General features: G+C 44.5%; 1 protein-coding gene across 1 annotated transcript in view; it reads left to right on the top strand.

The window, feature by feature from the left end:
* LOC115104477 (collagen alpha-1(XVIII) chain-like) overlaps window positions 1-24,809 on the top strand; it is a 114,892-nt gene that overhangs the window by 75,436 nt on the left and 14,647 nt on the right. The window contains exons 10-27 of the mRNA XM_065006902.1: window positions 2,583-2,645; window positions 5,077-5,154; window positions 5,282-5,338; window positions 5,515-5,634; window positions 8,766-8,819; window positions 8,943-8,978; window positions 9,329-9,454; window positions 12,671-12,706; window positions 15,190-15,231; window positions 15,679-15,741; window positions 15,918-15,953; window positions 16,069-16,152; window positions 16,287-16,352; window positions 17,524-17,586; window positions 19,140-19,220; window positions 19,307-19,342; window positions 21,247-21,300; window positions 21,499-21,555. Coding sequence (XP_064862974.1) covers window positions 2,583-2,645; window positions 5,077-5,154; window positions 5,282-5,338; window positions 5,515-5,634; window positions 8,766-8,819; window positions 8,943-8,978; window positions 9,329-9,454; window positions 12,671-12,706; window positions 15,190-15,231; window positions 15,679-15,741; window positions 15,918-15,953; window positions 16,069-16,152; window positions 16,287-16,352; window positions 17,524-17,586; window positions 19,140-19,220; window positions 19,307-19,342; window positions 21,247-21,300; window positions 21,499-21,555 — 1,152 coding nt within the window. The remainder of the gene's footprint in view (window positions 1-2,582; window positions 2,646-5,076; window positions 5,155-5,281; window positions 5,339-5,514; window positions 5,635-8,765; window positions 8,820-8,942; window positions 8,979-9,328; window positions 9,455-12,670; window positions 12,707-15,189; window positions 15,232-15,678; window positions 15,742-15,917; window positions 15,954-16,068; window positions 16,153-16,286; window positions 16,353-17,523; window positions 17,587-19,139; window positions 19,221-19,306; window positions 19,343-21,246; window positions 21,301-21,498; window positions 21,556-24,809) is intronic.

The raw sequence follows: 24,809 nt of genomic DNA, 5'->3' as shown, positions 1-24,809 counted from the left end.
TCAGCACTCTGTCCCGAATTTCTCGCAGTTTTATTGCATTGTTGCCAATTACCATGGCAACAATGTCAATTTCCTGCGGATCTGATAACATTCTGCCTCTCCTTCCTGTGTGAGGCAACCTTTGGATCCTACTGAAAAACACAAAACAATCAATATATTTCAACTTGTCAGAACATGTAAAAAATGTGAACATACTGTAATATGTAGTTCAATTATCATTGACGGATGCAAATCTCACCTGTTGTTTTGCTGGAAAATTTCTACTATTATTGATGCAACTGTTGAACGCTGCTGATTTGGTTGCACCCTTAAACCAGCCTCTCTCAAAGAGATGGTTTACAACTGTCACGTTCTGACCTTAGTTCCTTTGTTTTGTCTTTGTTTTAGTATGGTCAGGGCGTGAGTTGGGGTGGGCAGTCTATGTCTGTTTTAGTATGGTCAGGGCGTGAGTTGGGGTGGGCAGTCTATGTCTGTTTTAGTATGGTCAGGGCGTGAGTTGGGGTGGGCAGTCTATGTCTGTTTTAGTATGGTCAGGGCGTGAGTTGGGGTGGGCAGTCTATGTCTGTTTTAGTATGGTCAGGGCGTGAGTTGGGGTGGGCAGTCTATGTCTGTTTTAGTATGGTCAGGGCGTGAGTTGGGGTGGGCAGTCTATGTTTGTTTTAGTATGGTCAGGGCGTGAGTTGGGGTGGGCAGTCTATGTCTGTTTTAGTATGGTCAGGGCGTGAGTTGGGGTGGGCAGTCTATGTTTGTTTTTCTATGTTGGTTTTTTGTGTTCGGCCTAGTATGGTTCTCAATCAGAGGCAGCTGTCAATTGTTGTCCCTGATTGAGAATCATACTTAGGTAGCCTGGGTTTCACTGTTGGTTGGTGGGTGTTTTGTTTCCGTGTGAGTGTTTGGGCCACACAGTACTGTTTCGGTTATTCATGTCATCGTTTATTGTTTTGTTCGAGTGTTCATTTGTCTTTATTAAAATCATCATGAACACTTACCACGCTGCGCTTTGGTCCGATCCTTACTCCTCCTCCTCAGAAGAGGAAGACAACCCTTGCAACAACATGGTCAATAATTGTGGCCCTTATCTCATCAGAGACCACCGCTCTTGGTCTTCCTCTCCTTTGTCCTCCACGCATTCTCCCTCTCCCTGACACTCTTCTTTCCCCCACCAACCTGTCTTCCTTGATCCATGTCTCCAAACTAAATCATTCTGAAGTCGTCCTCTTTTGTCTGTTTGGTAACGAGACTAAAAAGAAGACACTTGGGTCGGCTTTCAGCTGAGAATGCAATCAGCTGTGTTTGGAATGATTAAATATTCTGCTGAGATTTTTGATATGTTTCAGTCTGGTTACTGCAGAAATGCACGACATTTGCCATCATTCTGTTTTGAATGTGTTTTTAACTGTTTTGGAAACAGTGTGTTAGCATTTGAAAACATGTGCTGCAAATATATAGTTTAGCAGGTGGTGGAGTATGAATGAGAAAAGTGAATGTGGTTATTGAATGCATTTTGTGTGAAAGGAATTAAAATGATTCACAGTTTGGTCCACATACACTTCTGTTTCGCTGACTGTGTGAAGAATTTTGACAGTGTGACTTCAGTTTTGACCAATGCATGTTAGCAATTGGAAAAAAAACGTGAACTATTTTTCTTTTACAATAGTGTACAGAGTAGTTCCAGTATTGTGTTTTATTCTGAATCTCCACCCAATAAGGCCCTACAGTACACACTACATAACAGAGACTTGACTCTGTTGTTCTGCTGTATACAATAATTCCCACACTCTCTATCTCAAGAACACAAATATTCTCATTCCACTGTAAACACTCCACGGCTTCTGAGGCGCACACAGCCGATACCTCACATGTGTACACCAGACCCAGTCCCTCAGCCAACTTCGGAGGAAAGGGGGAGGCAGTCATTTGGAAATGTTTTACAAAAATGAGGAAAGTTGAGACGGTGTTTATTTGTAACTCACGTCCCTGGACGTCAGAGATGAGCGATGGAGAGGGGATCTTCTACGGTGGTCCCTCTAGGGGGTCTTTGAGAGGGGATCTTCTACGGTGGTCCCTCTAGGGGGTCTTTGAGAGGGGATCTTCTACGGTGGTCCCTCTAGGGGGTCTTTGATCTGCTCCCGTGCGTTTCGATCTAGTGAAACGAGAGCACCTGCCCACCTGTGGGTTTGATCAACTCTGAAGCCCAGGTCCCCTGACCTCTGTGTGAAGAGATATGGGGTGCTGCTCACACATGTGTGGTACATCTGTATGGGGTTGTGTGTGTGTGTGTGCTTTGCAAATTCATGTCTGTCTGTCTGTCTGTCTGATAAAGGTACCTCAGAGAGGGATTAGATAACTGTTATAGTGAAAACTGTCTGGATGGTCTTTTTGAACATTAGGTTTTATGGAGTGATATAACTCTGGAAGGAAGGGCCACACATCCATCCAATCGTCAACTCCTGTCAGTCCACCAATCATTACTGGAAAGCCTATTGTAACTGTACTCGACCCATGTGGATATCTTCATATGTTTTAACCCATCAACCATTTCTCATGTTGATAATCCTCACTTACTGTGTTTCCTACCACAGGGAGAAACTGGAGTTCAGGGATTCCCAGGCTTACCAGGAGATCCTGGTCCCAAAGGAGACAAGGTGCAACATCACATACTGTCTAACCTCCTTTCACTGCTGCAGACGGTATATGACGTTCTAGTGTCCTACAGCTTTTAGCTCCACTATCGATGAATAGTTCAGCGGTGCTCTACTTTATTGCAAATGTTTTGCTCTGACCCAAACACCAACATCAAGGGCTGGCGATTAATTACATCAAGGGCTGGCGATCAATTACATCAAGGGCTGGCTATCAATTACATCAAGGGCTGGCTATCAATTACATCAAGGGCTGGCGATCAATTACATCAAGGGCTGGCTATCAATTACATCAAGGGCTAGCGATCAATTACATCAAGGGCTGGCGATCAATTACATCAAGGGCTAGTGATTAATTACATCAAGGTCTGGCGATCAATTACATCAAGGGCTGGCTATCAATTACATCAAGGGCTGGCGATTAATTACATCAAGGGCTAGCGATCAATTACATCAAGGGCTGGCGATCAATTACATCAAGGGCTGGCTATCAATTAAATCAAGGGCTGGCTATCAATTACATCAAGGGCTGGCTATCAATTACATCAAGGGCTGGCGATTAATTACATCAAGGGCTAGCGATTAATTACATCAAGGGCTGGCTATCAATTACATCAAGGGCTGGCTATCAATTACATCAAGGGCTGGCTATCAATTACATCAAGGGCTAGCGATCAATTACATCAAGGGCTGGCGATCAATTACATCAAGGGCTGGCGATCAATTACATCAAGGGCTGGCGATTAATTACATCAAGGGCTGGCGATCAATTACATCAAGGGCTGGCGATTAATTACATCAAGGGCTAGCGATCAATTACATCAAGGTCTGGCGATCAATTACATCAAGGGCTAGCGATTAATTACATCAAGGGCTAGCGATCAATTACATCAAGGGCTAGCGATCAATTACATCAAGGGCTAGCGATTAATTACATCAAGGGCTAGCGATTAATTACATCAAGGGCTGGCGATCAATTACATCAAGGGCTGGCGATCAATTACATCAAGGCCTGGCGATCAATTACATCAAGGGCTGGCGATCAATTACATCAAGGGCTGGCGATCAATTACATCAAGGGCTGGCGATCAATTACATCAAGGGCTGGCGATCAATTACATCAAGGGCTGGCGATCAATTACATCAAGGGCTGGCAATTATCAATTACATCATCAAGGGGGCTGGCGATCAATTACATCAAGGGCTGGCGATCAATTACATCAAGGCCTGGCGATCAATTACATCAAGGGCTAGCGATCAATTACATCAAGGTCTGGCGATCAATTACATCAAGGGCTAGCGATTAATTACATGAAGGGCTAGCGATCAATTACATCAAGGGCTAGCGATCAATTACATCAAGGGCTGGCGATCAATTACATCAAGGGCTGGCGATCAATTACATCAAGGGCTGGCGATCAATTACATCAAGGGCTGGCGATCAATTACATCAAGGGCTGATCAATTACATCAAGGGCTGATCAATTACATCAAGGGCTGGCTGGCGATCAATTACATCAAGGGGGCTCAAGGGGCGATCAATTACATCAAGGGCTGGCGATCAATTACATCAAGGTCTGGGATTAATTACATCAAGGGCTAGCGATTAATTACATCAAGGGCTAGCGATCACAATTACATCAAGGGCTAGCGATCAATTACATCAAGGGCTCAATTACATCGATCAATTACATCAAGGGCTGGCGATCAATTACATCATCAAGGGCTGGCGATCAATTACATCAAGGGCTGGCGATCAATTACATCAGGGCTGGCGCTGCTGCGATCAATTACATCAAGGGCTCAATTACATCAAGGGCTGGCGATCAATTACATCAAGGGCTGGCGATCAATTACATCAAGGGCTGGCGATCAATTACATCAAGGGCTGGCGATCAATTACATCAAGGGCTGGCGATCAATTACATCAAGGGCTGGCGATCAATTACATCAAGGGCTGGCGATCAATTACATCAAGGGCTGGCGATCAATTACATCAAGGGGGATCAATTACATGGCTAGCGATTAATTACATCTGGCGATTAATTACATCAAGGATTAATTACTAGGGCGATCAATTACATCAAGGGCTGGCGATCAATTACATCAAGGGCTATTACATCAAGGGCTGGCGATCAATTACATCAAGGGCTATCAATTCAAGGGCTGGCGATCAATTACATCAAGGGCTAGCGATCAATTACATCAAGGGCTAGCGATCAATTACATCAAGGGCTAGCGATTAATTACATCAAGGGCTAGCGATCAATTACATCAAGGGCTAGCGATTAATTACATCCGGTGTGTTAGTGCTGGGCCAGAACTAAAATCTGCATTATCCAACAAGGGTCTCCCAGGATTGGATTAAAAAACACTGTTGTACTTGGTTGTTGTGTTTTAACCCTGGATTGTGTTTGTTTGTTGACCCCTGAAGGGTGATTCTGGAGTGGGCAAACCTGGTCCCCCCGGACCTCCTGGACCACCGGGTCGACCCAACTCCTCCAGATCCCCGGTATGTAGTGTGGAATGAACCACATCGATGTGAATAGATGGATGGAAGAATTATTTGGAAGATTGATTTGGTTGTTTTCGTTGAGTCATCAGTTCATTCATTCATTGTAAGCGTATGTGGTTTGCAGGATGGTGTGGACGGCTCAGGCTTAGAGTACTTTGACGGAGACACAGAGATTATGACAGTGAGTGGTCATCCTTTTCAAATCTCTAGAATCCACCTGCTGCTTTTCTGCTCTCTGACTATAGCCACAAACACCATTTGGGCACACATAAATTAGCATATGCATTTATGCGTTATGACAGATGTATCGTGTTATTTTGTTAGCGTTAATGTTAATGATTTATTTTCTTCATCCAGGGTCCACCTGGTCCTCCAGGGCTTCCTGGGCCCCCAGGTTCATCCGAGGGCCTCTCTGCGTCCCCTGGGGCTCCCGGGGAAAACGGGAAGGATGGAGAGATGGGTAAACCTGGACTGCCTGTGAGTCACCAAACAAATCACTGAAACTCCATCAAATCAAATCCAATTTTATTCGTCACATGCGCCGAAATCAACAGGTTACAGTGACATGCTGAATACAACAGGTGTAGTAGACCTCACAGTGAAATGCTGAATACAACAGGTGTAGTAGACCTCACAGTGAAATGCTGAATACAACAGGTGTAGTAGACCTCACAGTGAAATGCTGAATACAACAGGTGTAGTAGACCTCACAGTGAAATGCTGAATACAACAGGTGTAGTAGACCTTACAGTGAAATGCTGAATACAACAGGTGTGACAGTGAAATGCTGAATACAACAGGTGTAGTAGACCTTACAGTGAAATGCTGAATACAACAGGTGTAGTAGACCTCACAGTGAAATGCTGAATACAACAGGTGTAGTAGACCTCACAGTGAAATGCTGAATACAACAGGTGTAGTAGACCTCACAGTGAAATGCTGAATACAACAGGTGTAGTAGACCTTACAGTGAAATGCTGAATACAACAGGTGTAGTAGACCTCACAGTGAAATGCTGAATACAACAGGTGTAGTAGACCTTACAGTGAAATGCTGAATACAACAGGTGTAGTAGACCTTACAGTGAAATGCTGAATACAACAGGTGTAGTAGACCTTACAGTGAAATGCTGAATGCAACAGGTGTGTGACAGTGAAATGCTTACCGACATTACTTACTTATTATAGGTATTATATTCTGGTCCTATCAGAGGCCTATAAGGCAGGTGTGTGTGTGTGTGTGTGTGTGTGTGTGTGTGTGTGTGTGTGTGTGTGTGTGTGTGTGTGTGTGTGTGTGTGTGTGTGTGTGTGTGCTTTGCAAATTCATTTCTTAGAACAAAGCGTTGCCAGATAATCAAAATAATTAATCACCCAGGTGTCTGCCAGATAATCAAAATAATTAATTCCCCAGGTGTCTGCCAGATAATTAAAATAGTTAATCCCCCAGGTGTCTGCCTGATAATCAAAATAATTAATCCCCCAGTTTAATAATTAAACCCCCAGGTGTCTGCCAGATAATCAACATAATTAATCCCCCAGGTGTCTGCCAGATAATCAAAATAATTAATCACCCAGGTGTCTGCCTGATAATCAAAATAATTAATCCCCCAGGTTAATAATTATTCCCCCAGGTTAATAATGAATCCCCCAGGTTAATCCCCCAGGTTAATAATGAATCCCCCAGGTTAATCCCCCAGGTTAATAATTAATCCCCCAAATTAATCCCCCAGGTTAATAATGAATCCCCCAGGTTAATAGTTAATCCCCAGGTTAATAATGAATCCCCCAGGTTAATAGTTAATCTCCCAGGTTAATCCCCCAGGTTAATAATGAATCCCCCAGGTTAATAATTCATCCCCCAGGTTAATAATTCATCCCCCAGGTTAATCCCCCAGGTTAATAATGAATCCCCCAGGTTAATAGTTAATCTCCCAGGTTAATAGTTAATCCCCAGGTTAATAATGAATCCCCCAGGTTAATAGTTAATCTCCCAGGTTAATAGTTAATCCCCAGGTTAATAATGAATCCCCCAGGTGTCTGCCAAAGGTTTGTCAAGCCCAGCAGCAACCTTCATGCAACCCTTTAGCACAGCTCTGCCCGCTACATGACAGGAGATTCCTGGAAACCATCTAAAAATCCCATACTTCCCCCACAACCCTGCAATTTGTTCTGCTTGCTTAAACCCAGAAGGTTCTGGAGGCCCCATGTTTGTGAGTGATTGAACGGACGACTGAGGCACCCAGAGTAGCTGTCACCATGGTGAGGTCACCATGGTGACATTGATCTGGCTGCCTTGACAAGTTGTAGTGCGTTTGATGATGCCCTGTGTTGATTTAGGGGAGGAGGGCTGGAGACAGAGGCATGGAGGCCATGACGTGTTCTTATATATTACAGCTTTATTTTTAACGATTTCAAAAAGTGCGTTGGAATTTCACTTTTAATCACCAACAGTTAAGTTTGTTAACGACCCGATGTGGTTATATAATGGTTAGATAACCCTTATACTGAAGTTTAAAGGCCTGTCTTAAGCACGTTTGTAAATGTGAAAAGGAAGGGACGTTTTATTAGTGTTGCATATCTGATACTCAATCTAGAAGGAGCACAGTAGTGACATCACTTAGATACCAGCTCTTTGAAGTTCTCTTTTGGAGCACTGTGTGTCACCCAGTCTTTTAGCCAAGCTGTAAAAGGAGCTCTGTGTTTATAAGCAAGTCTGCTCCCCTTTGCAACGGTAACCACAATCCCAGCCAGCGTCCCTCTATCTCTCTCTGTGGTCTAGCCTGCACCACACAATAGAAGCTGCCTAGCCTTCCCTCCTTAGAACATGTGTACAGCTCTGACGTCTCGCCTGCTCAAAGCCAGGGACCTTGATCACAGAGCACTATGGGAATTCCAACCCTCCGTGTTTGACAGACCAGGGCAAAGTCGGTGTTATCCAATGATAGAGTCAGGTCTTTTTTTTCAGCCCTGGATCGGAGATAGCTGGTTGGTTAGTCTGATCCTAGATCTGTGGTCAAAGGTGATTTACTTTCCTAGTGGTGAGGTATTGCTTAACAGCCTGAATGACAGATTACAGAATGTTATTGCTGAGGTCAATGATCTCTCGCCTAATCTGTAGAGAAACCATTTTAAGTTTGTTTTACGATACTATTCACAAAGTACAATAAGACCATTAACAATGGACCAATGGAGTTAAAGATCTTAAAAGAGTCTCATATGAAAAGGTTAAGAAGCCATGAAGCAGCAATGTAATCTTCACTCGGTGAGCTAATGGCTTTCTGACTGCAGCTGGACAAAAGCCTCATTAAAGCCCCATGGCCTTTTGACATGGGAATGCATGAGGCTTTTACTAACTGTGTGAAAGGATTACACACAGGACATTGATCTCATCTTAGTTGTCATCATTGAAACTATGAATTGAGTTCTGGCTCTTCTGAATAGAAAATTATTTCTAAATTAGAAAGGTGGAAATACATCTACAGTCTTGCTGCGCTGTCAGCTCAGACACTTCTTAGCCAAATAGAATCTGACGATAGGAGAGATCCCGTACTAGACAGAAATATATTACGCCGAAACACATCTAATCTAAGTGATTGTTCTATTTCCCAGGGCGTTGATGGGAATGATGGGTTCCCTGGTCCAACTGGCGAGAGAGGAGAGAAGGTACGACTAATGGATGTAGACCTCTGATATCCTGTGTAGTGATTGTAAAAAATTAAAAAATAATAAAAAAGGGCTTCTTGAAGAACATTGGATTTCATTTGATTGAAACATTTTCTTTGACAGGGTGAGCCGGGTCTGAGCGGAACACATGGACCAAAGGTACAGTTTGAGTCATGCTAATCCATTACTCCCCAACCTAGAAGTGACCCTAAAAACCACAACTGCTTTTAACCACTAATCAACCCAAACACAGCTGGTCTCTACATATGAAGCTAGGGATAATTACTGCTAATAACCAGAACCAAATAAATAGAAGACTGTATGCTCCAAAATCAACATCTAGCCCCATCTCAATCAGTGGATGCAGATCTGAAGGAAACGATTGGTCTAAGCTACTGTGATGCCTTCCAATGGGCTTCATAATACTTAGACCCATCCAGTTCCTTCACATATGCAAAAAATATTGCTTGAGGAGGTTATTGGACTGAACCATTGTGTTTCTCTCCTAGGGGGAGCCAGGTGCTGCAGGGTTCCCAGGTCTGCCCGGCTCAGAGGGACCAGAGGGGAAGCCAGGTCTGAGGGGGCCCCCTGGGCTACCGGGACCCCCAGGACGGGGCTTCAGCTTGGACCTGGAGGTATGATTTCCCTCACTCAGCTCTCCTGTTTGTCAGAGGGTCAAAAACATACGGTACATGATGTAACAATGGCACCAGAGAAGAAGGCTGATGTTTTATGTGTCCCCAACCGATTGTTTTTTTGTTTGTTTATATTGCATTGTTTGTGACATATTATTTTGTACATAATATTGCCGCTACCGTCTCTTGTGACCGAAAATAACTTCTGGACATCAGGACTGTGATTACTTACCACGGACTGGCAGAATCTTTTTTTTCTATTAACGAGTCTGATGCGCCCAACGCGAATGATATACTGCTTTCTCGGGAACAGGCCCCGATCTCTGTGATTTGCATAAAGAGGAGGCAGAGAAAATGGGGCCGGAGGGCGGGCTGCCTTCTGAGGATTCGTAGGCGATCAAATAAACCTCCACTTCCTTTCATTCTGCTAGCAAACGTGCAATCTTTGGAGAATAAAATCGATGATCTACGCGGAAGATTAAACTACCAACAGGACATTCAAAACTGTAATATCTTATGTTTCACAGAGTCGTGGCTTAACAACGACACTATCAACATACAGCTGGCTGGTTATACGCTCCACCGGCGTCTGGTATGACAAAGGGCGGCAGACTATGTATTTCTGTAAATAACAGCTGGTGCACGATATCTAAGCAAGTCTCGAGCTATTGCTCGCCTGAGGTAGAGTATCTCATGATAAGCTGTAGACCACACTATCTACCTAGAGAGTTTTCATCTGTATTTTTCATAGCTGTTTACATACCACCACAGACTGAGGCTGGAACTAAGACAGCATTGAATGAGCTGTATTCCACCTGAACCACACCTATACTCCACACACAGAGACGGATACAAAGCTCTCCCTCGCACTCCATTTGGCAAATCTGACCATAATTCTATCCTCCTGATTCCTGCTTACAAGCAAAAATTAAAGCAGGAAGCACTAGTGACTAGATACAAAAAAAGTGGTCAGATGAAGCAGATGCTAAGCTACAGGACTGTTTTGCTATCACAGACTGGAATATGTTCCGGGATTCCTCCGATGGCATTGAGGAGTACACCACATCAGTCATTGGCTTCATTAATAAGTGCATCGATGATGCAAATAACACTAAAACATGCATGAGAGCACCAGCTGTTCCGGAAGACTGTGTGATCAAGCTCTCCTCAGCCAATGTGAGTTAACCCTTTAAACAGGTCAACATTCACAAGGCCGCGGGGCCAGATGGATTACCAGAACATATACTGCGAGCATGCGCTGACCAACTGGCAAGTGTCTCCACTGACATTGTCAACCTCTCCCTGTCTGAGTCTGTAATACCAACATGTTTCAAGCAGACCACCATAGTCCCTGTGCCCAAGAACACTAAGGTAACCTGCCTAAATGACGACCAACCTGTAGCACTCACATCTGTAGCCATGAAGTGCTTTGAAAGGCTGGTCATGGCTCACATCAACACCATTATCCCAGAAACCCTAGACCCACTCTAAATTTGCATACCGCCCCAACAGATCCACAGATGATGCAATCTCTATTGCACTCCACACTGCCCTTTCCCACCTGGACAAAATAAACACCTATGTGAGAATGCTATTCATTGACTACAGCTCAGCGTACAACACCATATTGCCCTCAAAGCTCATCAATAAACTAAGGACTCTGGGACTAAACACCTCCCTCTGCAACTGGATCCTGGACTTCCTGACAGGCCGCCACCAGGTGGTAAGGGTAGGTAACAACACATCCGCCACGCTGATCCTCAACACAGGGGCCCCTCAGGGGTGCGTGCCTAGTCCCCACCTGTACTCCCTGTTTACTCATGACTGCACGGCCAGGCACGACTCGAACACCGTTATTAAATTTGCTGATGACGCAACAGTGGTAGGTCTGATCACCGACAACAACGAGACAGCCTATAGGGAGGAGGTCAGAGACCTGGCCATATGGTGCCAGGACAACCTCTCCTTCAACTTGATCAAGACAAAGGAGATGATCGTGGACTACAGAAAAAGAGGACTAAGCATGCCCCCATTCTCATCAACGAGGCTACAGTGGAGCAGGTTGACAGCTTCAAGTTCCTTGGTGCCCACATCACCAACAAACGAACAAGGTACAAGCACACTAAGACAGTCGTGAAGAGGGCACGACAAAACCTATTCCCCCTCAGGAGACTGAAAAGATTTGGCACGGCTCTTCAGATCCTCAAAAGGTTATACAGCTGCCACATCAAGAGCATCTTGACTGGTTGCATCACTGCCTGGTATGGCAACTGCTCGGCCTTCGACCGCAAGGCAGCCCAGTACATCACTGGGGACAAGCTTCCTGCTATCCAGGACCTCTATACCAGGTGGTGTCAGAGGAAGGCCCTAAAAATTGTCAGACTCCAGCCACCCTAGTCATAGAATGTTATCTCTGCTACCGCATTGCAAGTGGCACTGGAGCGCCAAGTCTAGGTCCAAGAAGCTTCTAAACAGCTTCTACCTCCAAGCCGTAAGACTCCTGAACATTTAATCAAATGGCTACCCAGACTATTTGCATTGCCCCCCCCCCCCTTTGCACCGCTACTACTCTCTATTGTTATCATCTATGCATAGTCACTTTAATAACTCTACCTACATGTACATATTACCTCAACTAACCGGTGCCCAAGGACATTTACTCTGTACCGGTACCCCCCCTGTATATAGTCTCGCTATTGTTATTTTACTGCTGCTCTTTAATTACTTGTTACTTTTATTTCTTATTCTTATCCTTATTTTTTTTAAACTGCATTGTTTGTTAGGCGATTTGTAAGTAAGCAATTTACTGTATTCGGTGCATGTGACTAATAACATCTCATTTGATTTGACGTATGTTGCATTCTTATCTCACGAGGATAGATTTTGGGGCGTAGTAAATCATCTCGTTTCGCCTCTACTTCTCTGCCAATGTGTAGCCACCCACCTTAGTGATGCCCGGCAGCCATTTTGTGCCAGATGTTTCATTAGCACACATCAGTTGTCATTGACTGTATGTTGTTTGCAGGACATGAAGGGTTCTAGGGAACTGGGTGGCTTTGGGGCAGTGATGGCCAGAAGTATTCAGGTTCGAACACAAAGAGTGGTTTCTTATGCCGCTGCTGGGGACTTCAACCCTTTCGCTCATAAGTCTGATATTAATATGAAAATAAGTACGATTAATACTGACAATAATTATTTTTCTGGTGCTTTCCACAGGGACCTATTGACAAACCTGGCCGTCCAGGACCTAAGGTAGTCCCTCGTGTCTTCTATCACTGACATACTGGCTTTACTCAATGTACCTATCAGGCATGTTTCAATACAATATCCTGTACCATTGATATCCATCCGAAAAACACACTTCAACCTGACATCAAAGTCAACGTATACTTGCCGTCGGCAGTATTTTCGTGACTCTTGGATGTTCTCATGTATGCTAGACACAGTCGTCTGTTTTTCTAGACACAGTCGTCTGTTTTTCTAGACACAGTAGTCTGTATATACTAGACACAGTAGTCTGTATATACTAGACACAGTAGTCTGTATATACTAGACACAGTAGTCTGTATATACTAGACACAGTAGTCTGTATATACTAGACACAGTAGTCTGTATATACTAGACACAGTAGTCTGTATATACTAGACACAGTAGTCTGTATATACTAGACACAGTAGTCTGTATATACTAGACACAGTAGTCTGTATATACTAGACACAGTAGTCTGTATATACTAGACACAGTAGTCTGTATATACTAGACACAGTAGTTTGTCTAAAATGTGAACGTGTATTAGATCATTGGTGTGAAGTGTGACTCACTTGTTTCACCACTGAGTGTGGTATAAGACAAACATCTCCTTATCTAGAAGGTTCCTTGTTCAGTCCTACTGCACGCCACTCGTTAACTAGAAGGTTCCTTGTTCAGTCCTACTGCACGCCACTCGTTATCTAGAAGGTTCCTTGTTCAGTCCTACTGCATGCCACTCGTTACCTAGAAGGTTCCTTGTTCAGTCCTACTGCACGCCACTCCTTATCTAGAAGGCCCTTGTTCAGTCCTACTGCACGCCACTCGTTAACTAGAAGGTTCCTTGTTCAGTCCTACTGCATGCCACTCCTTATCTAGAAGGCCCTTCTTCACATCCTACTGCACGCCACTCCTTATCTAGAAGGCCCTTGTTCAGTCCTACTGCATGCCACTCCTTATCTAGAAGGTTCCTTGTTCAGTCCTACTGCATGCCACTCCTTATCTAGAAGGCCCTTGTTCAGTCCTACTGCACGCCACTCGTTAACTAGAAGGTTCCTTGTTCAGTCCTACTGCACGCCACTCCTTATCTAGAAGGCCCTTGTTCAGTCCTACTGCATCTAGAAGGCCACTCCTTATCTAGAAGGCCCTTGTTCAGTCCTACTGCACGCCACTCCTTATCTAGAAGGCCCTTGTTCACATCCTACTGCACGCCACTCCTTATCTAGAAGGCCCTTGTTCAGTCCTACTGCACGCCACTCCTTATCTAGAAGGCCCTTGTTCAGTCCTACTGCACGCCACTCCTTATCTAGAAGGCCCTTGTTCAGTCCTACTGCACGCCACTCCTTATCTAGAAGGCCCTTGTTCACATCCTACTGCACGCCACTCGTTACCTAGAAGGCCCTTGTTCAGTCCTACTGCACGCCACTCCTTATCTAGAAGGCCCTTGTTCAGTCCTACTGCACGCCACTCCTTATCTAGAAGGCCCTTGTTCACATCCTACTGCACGCCACTCCTTATCTAGAAGGCCCTTGTTCACATCCTACTGCACGCCACTCCTTATCTAGAAGGCCCTTGTTCACATCCTACTGCACGCCACTCCTTATCTAGAAGGCCCTTGTTCACATCCTACTGCACGCCACTCCTTATCTAGAAGGCCCTTGTTCACATCCTACTGCACGCCACTTAAAGTATCAGTCATATGAATCATAGAATCAATCAAGCATATTTTGGTATTTTGGTATTTTATTAGGATGCCCATTAGCTGTTGCTATAGCAGCAGCAACCCTTCCTGGGGTTCCACACAGAACACAGAACGTGAAACATAATACAGAACATTAATAGACAACAGCTCAAGGACAGAACTACATCCATTTTCTTAAAGGAACACGTAGCCTATATATCAATACATACACACAAACTATCTAGGTCCAATAGGGGAGAGGCGTTGTGCCGTGAGGTGTTGCTTTATCTGTTTTTTGAAACCAGGTTTGCTGTTTATTTAAGTAAAATGAGATGGAAGGACATTCCATTAAATAAGGGCTCTATATAATACTGTACGTTTTCTTGAATTTGTTCTGGATTTGGGGACTATGAAAAGACCCCTGGTGGCATGTCTGGTGGTGTATAAGATCATAGGATCGAAATCTTACAATACTTCTAATGGGCTTCTAGTAGACCAAGCTAATAATTAAAACATCTGTGGCACACAGTGCATTCGGAAAGTATTTTTTGAAACCTTGTTTTTGCTTTGTCATTATAGGGTATTGTATAGAGATTAATGAGAATAAAAATATATATTTGTTATTACATTTAGAATAAGACTGTAACATAACAAAATGTGGAAAAAGTGAAGGGGTCTGAATACTTTCTGAATGCACTGTAATGTATCTCTCTCTCAATGTCTTCCTCTCTCTGTGTGTCAGAATATGTGCTTCCACATACCTGTAAAAAGTTCCCATACTGATCGCCATTTTGTTTCTCCCTGACAGGGCGAAGACGGGCAGGACGGGCTTCCTGGTGTAGCGGTAAAGGTGCGTCCTCTCGACTCAACTGGTTCCCATTTATCCTCAGAGAGGAAGTGCCGACTTCCGCACCATGTGGTTCCTATTATTCCGCTAATTTCCAATGAATTCCTCTCTGACACATATGTGCCCAGGCAGGGCCAGAGATGGCCATCTTGCTTTTTAACCCTCTCAGGGACTGTACATCATCTGCATACCCACCACCAGCAATTCCCAAAGTACTAAGCATCTATGCCCTCGTACAATTCCCAACTGTAGATGTGATTCATATAGAAAAGAGTAATTCATCTACAATCTCCTCATTACGATAAAGAGGTTTTCAGAAGTCTCACTCATTAATTACTCAGATGAGGTAGATTTTGGGCCAATTTTGGGCTATGTTAGGTGGGTGGGTCACTCACAGGCATCTAAAGGTCTAAAACCTTCCCCTCAACCATTTCCTCTGTGTTCCTCTAGGGGGAGCCTGGTGCTCCAGGAGCAGCCGGGGCCTCTGGGCTAGATGGACTGCCAGGGCATACGGTCAGTACATCACCTGATTTTTACCGTCCAATTCAATCTCTCTCCTTTCCTGATTGTTATAGTATTCTAATCTATCTTTATCCTCTTTACAGTTGTTCTTGTAGGTTCATCATAAAACGGTCTCAGGTCTCAGTTCTCTTTTGTCATGATAGTTGTTTGCCATTTCTTCCATGCAGGGAGCGAAGGGGGACCAAGGTGATATGGGACCAAAGGTACACTATCACTCCTCCTGACTCCGTTCCTGTTAATCTTTTATGAGCTAATCCTTCTGGAGCCAACCAGGCTGGCCCTGTTCTTGGTTAATCTAACCTTGTGTTCTGTTTTCAGGGAGAGAGAGGTCAGGACGGTTTCAGTTTCCCCGGCCCTCCAGGACCTCCTGGGTCTTCGGGACCTGTTATCAACCTCCAGGATGTAAGAGGATGTTAGAAAGTAATTAGGTGTTATTAAAGTCATTGTTATCACCCCTACTGATGCTCTCTGATAGAATAGTTTTAACATGGATGTTGATAGTGATCTCAATGTCTCTCCTCTCTGTCTTACCTCAGGTCCTGCTCAGTGATACAGAGGGTGTGTTTAACTTGTCAGGGCTGCTGGAATCTCAGGGACTCAGGGTGAGTAGACTGTGTGTGTGTGTGTGTGTGTGTGTGTGTGTGTGTTAATATGTTTTCAGATTGCCCTCTTGATGTTCTTCAAATGGCCTTAATAAGATTATGTGACAGAACACTGTTGTGGGTTTGACGTACTCACTCCCCAAAAAAAGCTAATTATGTTGAGAAATGGCTGGAATCACATCAAAGATTTCTTCATAAAATTTGGTCATAAAATTGGTGTAAATGGTTTTTTTTGTGTCCCAAAACACAATCAGGTCCAGGCTATGAGAGATGCATGTATCTATATTTATCTGTGTGTCCCAAAAGACAATTAGGTCCAGGCTATGAGAGATGCATGTATCTATATTTATCTGTGTGTCCCAAAAGACAATTAGGTCCAGGCTATGAGAGATGCATGTATCTATATTTATCTGTTACTGGAGGTTAATTTTACAGTGTGTCTGTCATTTTGTTGGATTCATTGGAACCTTGACAGGACCTTGAAACATACTATTTTTTTTGTTTTTGTATGGGTCCATAATTCATACGATAGTAAAAGACAAATCAGATTTTTCTCTCTTACTGCTCAGAGGATCTGTTGGTAGGGTTACCATGGTATTGTGTCTGTCCTTTCTCTATTGCAGAATATACAGTATGCGGAACACGCTTTTGGGATGAACTTGACAGTGCAAACTTTATACTGTGCAGTTGGACAGATACTTACTGATAGGAGAGAGATACTGTTGTAGTCGATCAGGGTTCTCATACTATTGGATAAGGTCCAGTCACACACATTTCCTAGGTGGCAAAGGTCCTGATGGATATTCGCCCCATTATGCCATCGAGCAAAGGGAAACTGTAGCAGTTTTAAAACAAATTTCTTGCAATTCTACAACTGTTCCATGTCTTATGTGTGTTCATATGATACCAGGAGTCGAATCCTGACCGAATTCCTAAAAAAAAAAAAAAAAATTGATTGGTTGGTTTGTATTGACCCTGTTCTGGACCCGGATCCGGCCCGCTGTCTGCCTATGAGTATAGCTATTGTAGATGTGTCTGGTTTGTATTGACCCTGTTCTGGGCCCGGATCCGGCCCGCTGTCTGCCTATGTGTATGGCTGTTATAGATGTGTCTGTTCTAGTTGATGGATTTATTTTGGTTATTTACCTACATTTACTATGATAATTCCCAGGGGCCACGGGGTCCAAAGGGTGACTTGGGGAATCCAGGGACCATAGGGCCCCCAGGCTTAAAGGTAAGTGTGTGTGTTGTGTGTTTTCATGTTAACAGGATAGTTCCACATTTTGGCAACTAAGAACTTTTTCTACTTGCCAGAATCAGATGAACTAATGGTATACATGTTTTATGTCTCTGCATGCAGTTTGAAAGAAGTCGCTATGAACAGTAGTGTTAGCGCAATGACGAATTCTACAGGAACAGCTTCTAGTCCATTGCTCTAATGCCAGTTAGCAATGGCTCGTGAAACTACCTTCAACTTCCTTCAAATTGCATGCAGAGACATACAAATGGTATCTATGAGTTCATCTGACTCTGGGGAAGTTGAAAAATTACGCACTATCCCTTTAAGAATTCCGCTATGCTCAGAATTCCACTTGAGTCAGAATTCCGCTAGGGTCAGAATTCCACTAGGGTCAGAATTCCACTAGGGTCAGAATTCCGCTAGGGTCAGAATTTTGCTAGAGTCAGAATTCCGCTAGGGTCAGAATTCCACTAGGGTCAGAATTCCACTAGAGTCAGAATTCCGCTAGGGCCAGAATTCCACTGGGGTCAGAATTCCGCTAGGGCCGGAATTACACTAGGGCCAGAATTCCACTAGGGTCAGAATTCCACTAGGGTCAGAATTCCGCTAGAGTCAGAATTCCGCTAGGGTCAGAATTCCACTAGGGTCAGAATTCCACTAGGGTCAGAATTCCACTAGAGTCAGAATTCCGCTAGGGCCAGAATTCCACTGGGGCCAGAATTCCGCTAGGGCCAGAATTCCGCTAGGGCCAGAATTCCACTAGGGCCAGAATTCCGCTAGGGCCGGAATTCCACTAGGGCCAGAATTCCGCTAGGGCCAGAATTCCACTAGGGCCAGAATTCCGCTAGGGCCAGAATTCCGCTAGGGCCAGAATTCCGCTAGGGTCACCATGTGAAAAGGAAACCACTGAAAAGCCCAGGATTTCCTATTGTGTCCCGTTGTGGCTCAGATGGTAGCACATGGCACTCGCAATGCCACGGTTGTGGGGTCGATTCCCATGGGCCTCCAGGCTACGGGGGACCAGTACGAAAATGTATGCACTCACTAGTGTAAGCCCCTCTGGATAAGAGCGTCTGCTAAAATGTAATAAATACTATGTGACCTTTTCTGCACTGGACTGAATCAACATCTAATATACAGGCTCAAAGACTTTTGGGTTTCAATCAATTGAAAGTGTGAAACTGAACGGCAGTGCTTATGATTAAAGCTAGGACCCCGGTTGCTGCACTCAGGGCATTGATGTGTATAAGCCTGCTAATGGGTTCCAGACTGAGCAGCCATAGACAATATGCTTCAGTCCCAAGGTCTGTGGAACAACATGAATGAGATTATTATGTAATGTTTTCCTTTCTCTGAGAGGTGCTCATGCTGCTTCAACATGCATGTGCTGCACATTACCCCTGGGTGTGTGTACGGAGGAGGGGTTGTGCTCATGTGTCTACAGTATGTATGATTGTCATTTGATTGTATGTATATCGTCTTATTGTCATTTGACTGCGAGTGTGTGTCTGTATGTATATCGTGTTATTGGTCACGTGTGTTTGCAGGGTGAGCCAGGGGCCATGGTTGCAGCAGACAGGTCTATGATGTCTGAACTCACAGGGCCACAGGGCCCCAAAGGGATCAAGGTTAGTCTTACACGCACGCTATTTCCTCGGGTCAAAGTTCGATACTTGTGTCAGACGATCCACTTTGTATCTTCACTCTTTCGCAGGGCGATTGTGGTGTTCCTGGGCCAGCTGGAGTTACGGTAAGACTTTATTGGCTTCTTAATCTGACACTACCCTTTGTAGTAACCCCCCTCCTCCTCAACATCTTCTCTTGTGGTGTTGCAGCAGCTGCTTTCATTCAAAGTGTTCTGGAACCTTTTTTTGCATATGCACATACAGGCCTGCCTCTAGGCCCCCTATCCAGACAATGTATATTTTCGGGAATATTACGGACCTGCGATGTATCTTCATCAGGATGTAGCTTCATGAGGATATACAGTTGAAATCGGAAGTATACATACACCTTAGCCAAATACATTTAAACTCAGTTTATCAAATTTCCTGACATTTAATCATAGTAAAAATCTCCTGTCTTAGGTCAGTTAGGATCACCACTTTATTGTTAGAATGTGAAATGTCAGAATAATAATAGAGAGAATTATTTGTCTTTCTTTCATTCCCAATGGGCCAGAAGTTCACATACACTCAATTACTATTTGGTAGCATTGACTTTAAATTTCATAACTTGGGTCAAACGTTTCGGGTAGCCTTCCACAAGCTTCCCACAATAAGTTGGGTGAATTTTGGCCCATTCCTCCTGACAGAGCTGGTGTAACTGAGTCAGGTTTGTAGGCCTCCTTGCTCACACACGCCTTTTCAGTTCTGCCCACGAATTTTCTACAGGATTGAGGTCAGGGCTTTGTGATGGTCTCCAATACTCCAATACCTTGACTTTGTTGTCCTTAAGCCGTTTTGCCACATCTTTGGAAGTATGCATGGGGTCATTGTCCATATGGAAGACCCATTTGCGACCAAGCAAATATATTCACATCATTTTCCTCCCTCATGATGCCATCTATTTTGTGAAGTGCACCAGTCCCTCCTGCAGCAAAGCACCCCCACAACATGATGCTGCCACCCCCGTGCGTCACGGTTGGAATGGTGTTCTTCGGCTTGCAAGCCTCCCCCTTTCTCCTCCAAACATAACGATGGTCATTGTGGCCAAACAGTTTTATTTTTGTTTCATCAGACCAGAGGACATTTCTCCAAAAAGTATGATCTTTGTCCCCATGTGCAGTTGTAAACCGTAGTTTGGCTTTTTTAAGGGGGTTTTGGAGCAGTGACTTCGTCCTTGCTGAGCGGCCCATCAGGTTATGTCGATGTAGGACTTGTTTTACTGTGGATATAGATACTTTTGTACCTGTTTCCTCCAGCATCTTCACAAGGTCCTTTGCTGTTGTTCTGGAATTGTTTTGCACTTTTCGCACCAAAATACGTTAATCTCAAGGAGACAGAACATGTCTACTTCCTGAGTGGTATGATGGCTGCGTGATCCCATGGTGTTTATACTTGCGTACTATTGTTTGTACAGATGAACGTGGTACCTAAAGGCTTTTGGAAATTGCTCCCAATGATGAATCAGACTTGTGGAGGTCTACAATTTCCTTTCTGAGGTCTTGGCTGATTTCTTTTGATTTTCCCATGATGTCAAGCAAAGAGGCACTGAGTTTGAAGGTAGGCCTTGAAATACATCCACAGGTACACCTCCAATTGACTCAAATGATGTCAAGTAGCCTATCAGAAGCTTCTAAAGCCATTACATAATTTTCTGGAATTTTCCAAGCTGTTTAAAGGCACAGTCAACTTAGTGTATGTAAACTTCTGACCCACTAGAATTGGGATACAGTGAATTATAAGTGAAATAATCTGTCTGTAAACAGTTGTTGGAAGAATTACTTGTGTCATGCACAAAGTAGATGTCCTAACCGACTTGCCAAAACTAGTCTGTTAACAAGAAATTTGTGGAGTGGTTGAAAAACGAGTTTTAATGACTCCAACCTAATTGTATGTAAACTTCCGACTTCAACTGTATCTTTGTCAGCACGTGTACCTGCTGAGGGTTGAAATGCAAAGGGAAACACTGCTGCTTTGTTGTTTTTTACAGGGTCCCATTGGGCCAGAAGGACCCAAAGGAGAATATGGCTATCCTGGTCGTCCGGTAAGTACCGCACATTATGATTTGAGACGTTCTTTTAACCTTGTCCTCTACAAATGATAACAATGGCAGTGAGAATGTGTTTTAGTGACATAGTGCCTAAACCCAAGAGCACTCTTTTGGGTTACACAAATGCAGAACACTACAGAATGTGGTCATATTGCCATCATTCCATTAATGATGTGGTTTGTCTCGCTACAGGGTCGTCCCGGAATAATGGGGCATAAAGGAGACAGAGGAGACGCTGTGGGTGTGTCGGTGAGTTGAACTCCCCTCTTTAGAGATGGGTCACGGACAAAGGTTTGAGAACCACAGCACTAGGGTCAACCACTTCACTAGGGCCCCCTAGCCAGAGCCGAACGGTACTGCAGACATCTGAAGGTGGTGCCCACTAAGCCAGAGAAGAACGGCACTGCTTTCAGTAAGACAGCTTTCCTCAACACGTGTCAGAGGTTCCTGGCCCTACCTCAGTGTTCCATGATGATTACTTCCCTGGCCCTACCTCACTGTGCCATGATGATTACTTCCCTGGCCCTACCTCTGTGTGATGATTACTTCCCTGGCCCTACCTCAGTGTGATGATTACTTCCCTGGTCCTACCTCAGTGTGATGATTACTTCCCTGGCCCTACCTCAGTGTGATGATTACTTCCCTGGCCCTACCTCTGTGTGATGATTACTTCCCTGGCCCTACCTCTGTGTGATGATTACTTCCCTGGTCCTACCTCTGTGTGATGATTACTTCCCTGGTCCTACCTCTGTGTGATGATTACTTCCCTGGCCCTTCCTCTGTGTGATGATTATTTCCCTGGCCCTACCTCTGTGTGATGATTACTTCCCTGGCCCTACCTCAGTGTGATGATTACTTCCCTGGCCCTACCTCACTGTGCCATGATGATTACTTCCCTGGCCCTACCTCTGTGTGATGATTACTTCCCTGGCCCTTCCTCTGTGTGATGATTACTTCCCTGGCCCTACCTCTGTGTGATGATTACTTCCCTGGCCCTTCCTCACTGTGATGATTACGTCCCTGGCCCTACCTCTGTGTGATGATTACTTCCCTGGCCCTTCCTCACTGTGATGATTACGTCCCTGGTCCTACCTCAGTGTGATGATTACTTCCCTGGCCCTACCTCTGTGTGATGATTACTTCCCTGGCCCTACCTCACTGTGATGATTACTTCCCTGGCCCTACCTCAGTGTGATGATTACTTCCCTGGCCCTACCTCAGTGTGCCATGATGATTACTTCCCTGGCCCTACCTCAGTGTGATGATTACTTCCCTGGCCCTACCTCAGTGTGCCATGATGATTACTTCCCTGGCCCTACCTCAGTGTGATGATTACTTCCCTGGCCCTACCTCAGTGTGCCATGATGATTACTTCCCTGGTCCTACCTCAGTGTGATGATTACCTCCCTGGCCCTACCTCAGTGTGCCATGATGATTACTTCCCTGGCCCTACCTATGATTACTTCCCTGGCCCTACCTCAGTGTGCCATGATGATTACTTCCCTGGCCCTACCTCACTGTGCCATGATGATTACTTCCCTGGCCCTACCTCAGTGTGATGATTACTTCCCTGGCCCTACCTCAGTGTGATGAGTACTTCCCTGGTCCTACCTCAGTGTGATGATTACTTCCCTGGCCCTACCTCTGTGTGATGATTACTTCCCTGGCCCTACCTCAGTGTGATGATTACTTCCCTGGCCCTACCTCTGTGTGATGATTACTTCCCTGGCCCTACCTCTGTGTGATGATTACTTCCCTGGCCCTTCCTCACTGTGATGATTACGTCCCTGGCCCTACCTCAGTGTGATGATTACTTCCCTGGCCCTACCTCTGTGTGATGATTACTTCCCTGGCCCTACCTCTGTGTGATGATTACTTCCCTGGCCCTACCTCACTGTGATTCAACTGTAATGGTGACTCTTGAACCTGGCCCATGTGATGATTACTGGCCCATTCCTGGCCCTATGTTGCCCTCACTGTGATGATTACTTCCCTGGCCCTACCTCACTGTGATGATTACGTCCCTGGTCCTACCTCAGTGTGCCATGATGATTAATTCCAGTGAAGCAACAATATCACTTTTATTGTTGGTTGAACTGGCTGAACAGTTTTAACCAGACTTGGTATACTTGTGGTCATATCTGAAGTCTGCAGATCAAGGGTTGTTCCACTATGAAGGTTTGTGGATGAATGATGTGAAATGGACTTCTGAACCAGTATGTTGCCCATTCAACTATAATGGTGACTCTGAACCAGTATGTTGCCCATTCAACTACTCTAATGGTGACTCTGAACCAGTATGTTGCCCATTCAACTCTAATGGTGACTCTGAACCAGTATGTTGCCCATTCAACTCTAATGGTGACTCTGAACCAGTATGTTGCCCATTCAACTCTAATGGTGACTCTGAACCAGTATGTTGCCCATTCAACTGTAATGGTGACTCTGAACCAGTATGTTGCCCATTCAACTGTAATGGTGACTCTGAACCAGTATGTTGCCCATTCAACTCTAATGGTGACTCTGAACCAGTATGTTGCCCATTCAACTGTAATGGTGACTCTGAACCAGTATGTTGCCCATTCAACTCTAATGGTGACTCTGAACCAGTATGTTGCCCATTCAACTGTAATGGTGACTCTGAACCAGTATGTTGCCCATTCAACTCTAATGGTGACTCTGAACCAGTATGTTGCCCATTCAACTGTAATGGTGACTCTGAACCAGTATGTTGCCCATTCAACTGTAATGGTGACTCTGAACCAGTATGTTGCCCATTCAACTCTAATGGTGACTCTGAACCAGTATGTTGCCCATTCAACTGTAATGGTGACTCTGAACCAGTATGTTGCCCATTCAACTGTAATGGTGATTCTGAACCAGTATGTTGCCCATTCAACTGTAATGGTGACTCTGAACCAGTATGTTGCCCATTCAACTGTAATGGTGATTCTGAACCAGTATGTTGCCCATTCAACTCTAATGGTGACTCTGAACCAGTATGTTGCCCATTCAACTCTAATGGTGACTCTGAACCAGTATGTTGCCCATTCAACTCTAATGGTGACTCTGAACCAGTATGTTGCCCATTCAACTGTAATGGTGACTCTGAACCAGTATGTTGCCCATTCAACTGTAATGGTGACTCTGAACCAGTATGTTGCCCATTCAACTCTAATGGTGACTCTGAACCAGTATGTTGCCCATTCAACTGTAATGGTGACTCTGAACCAGTATGTTGCCCATTCAACTCTAATGGTGACTCTGAACCAGTATGTTGCCCATTCAACTGTAATGGTGACTCTGAACCAGTATGTTGCCCATTCAACTGTATGTTGCCCATGTAATGGTGATTCTGAACCAGTATGTTGCCCATTCAACTGTAATGGTGACTCTGAACCAGTATGTTGCCCATTCAACTAATGGTGTGAACCAATGTTGCCCATTCAACTGTAATGGTGATTCTGAACCAGTATGTTGCCCATTCAACTGTAATGGTGATT

The sequence above is a fragment of the Oncorhynchus nerka genome, linkage group LG22 (genome assembly GCF_034236695.1).
Source record: "Oncorhynchus nerka isolate Pitt River linkage group LG22, Oner_Uvic_2.0, whole genome shotgun sequence".
Classification (NCBI taxonomy): domain Eukaryota; kingdom Metazoa; phylum Chordata; class Actinopteri; order Salmoniformes; family Salmonidae; genus Oncorhynchus; species Oncorhynchus nerka.
This window is presented reverse-complemented; position numbering and strand designations above follow the sequence as displayed.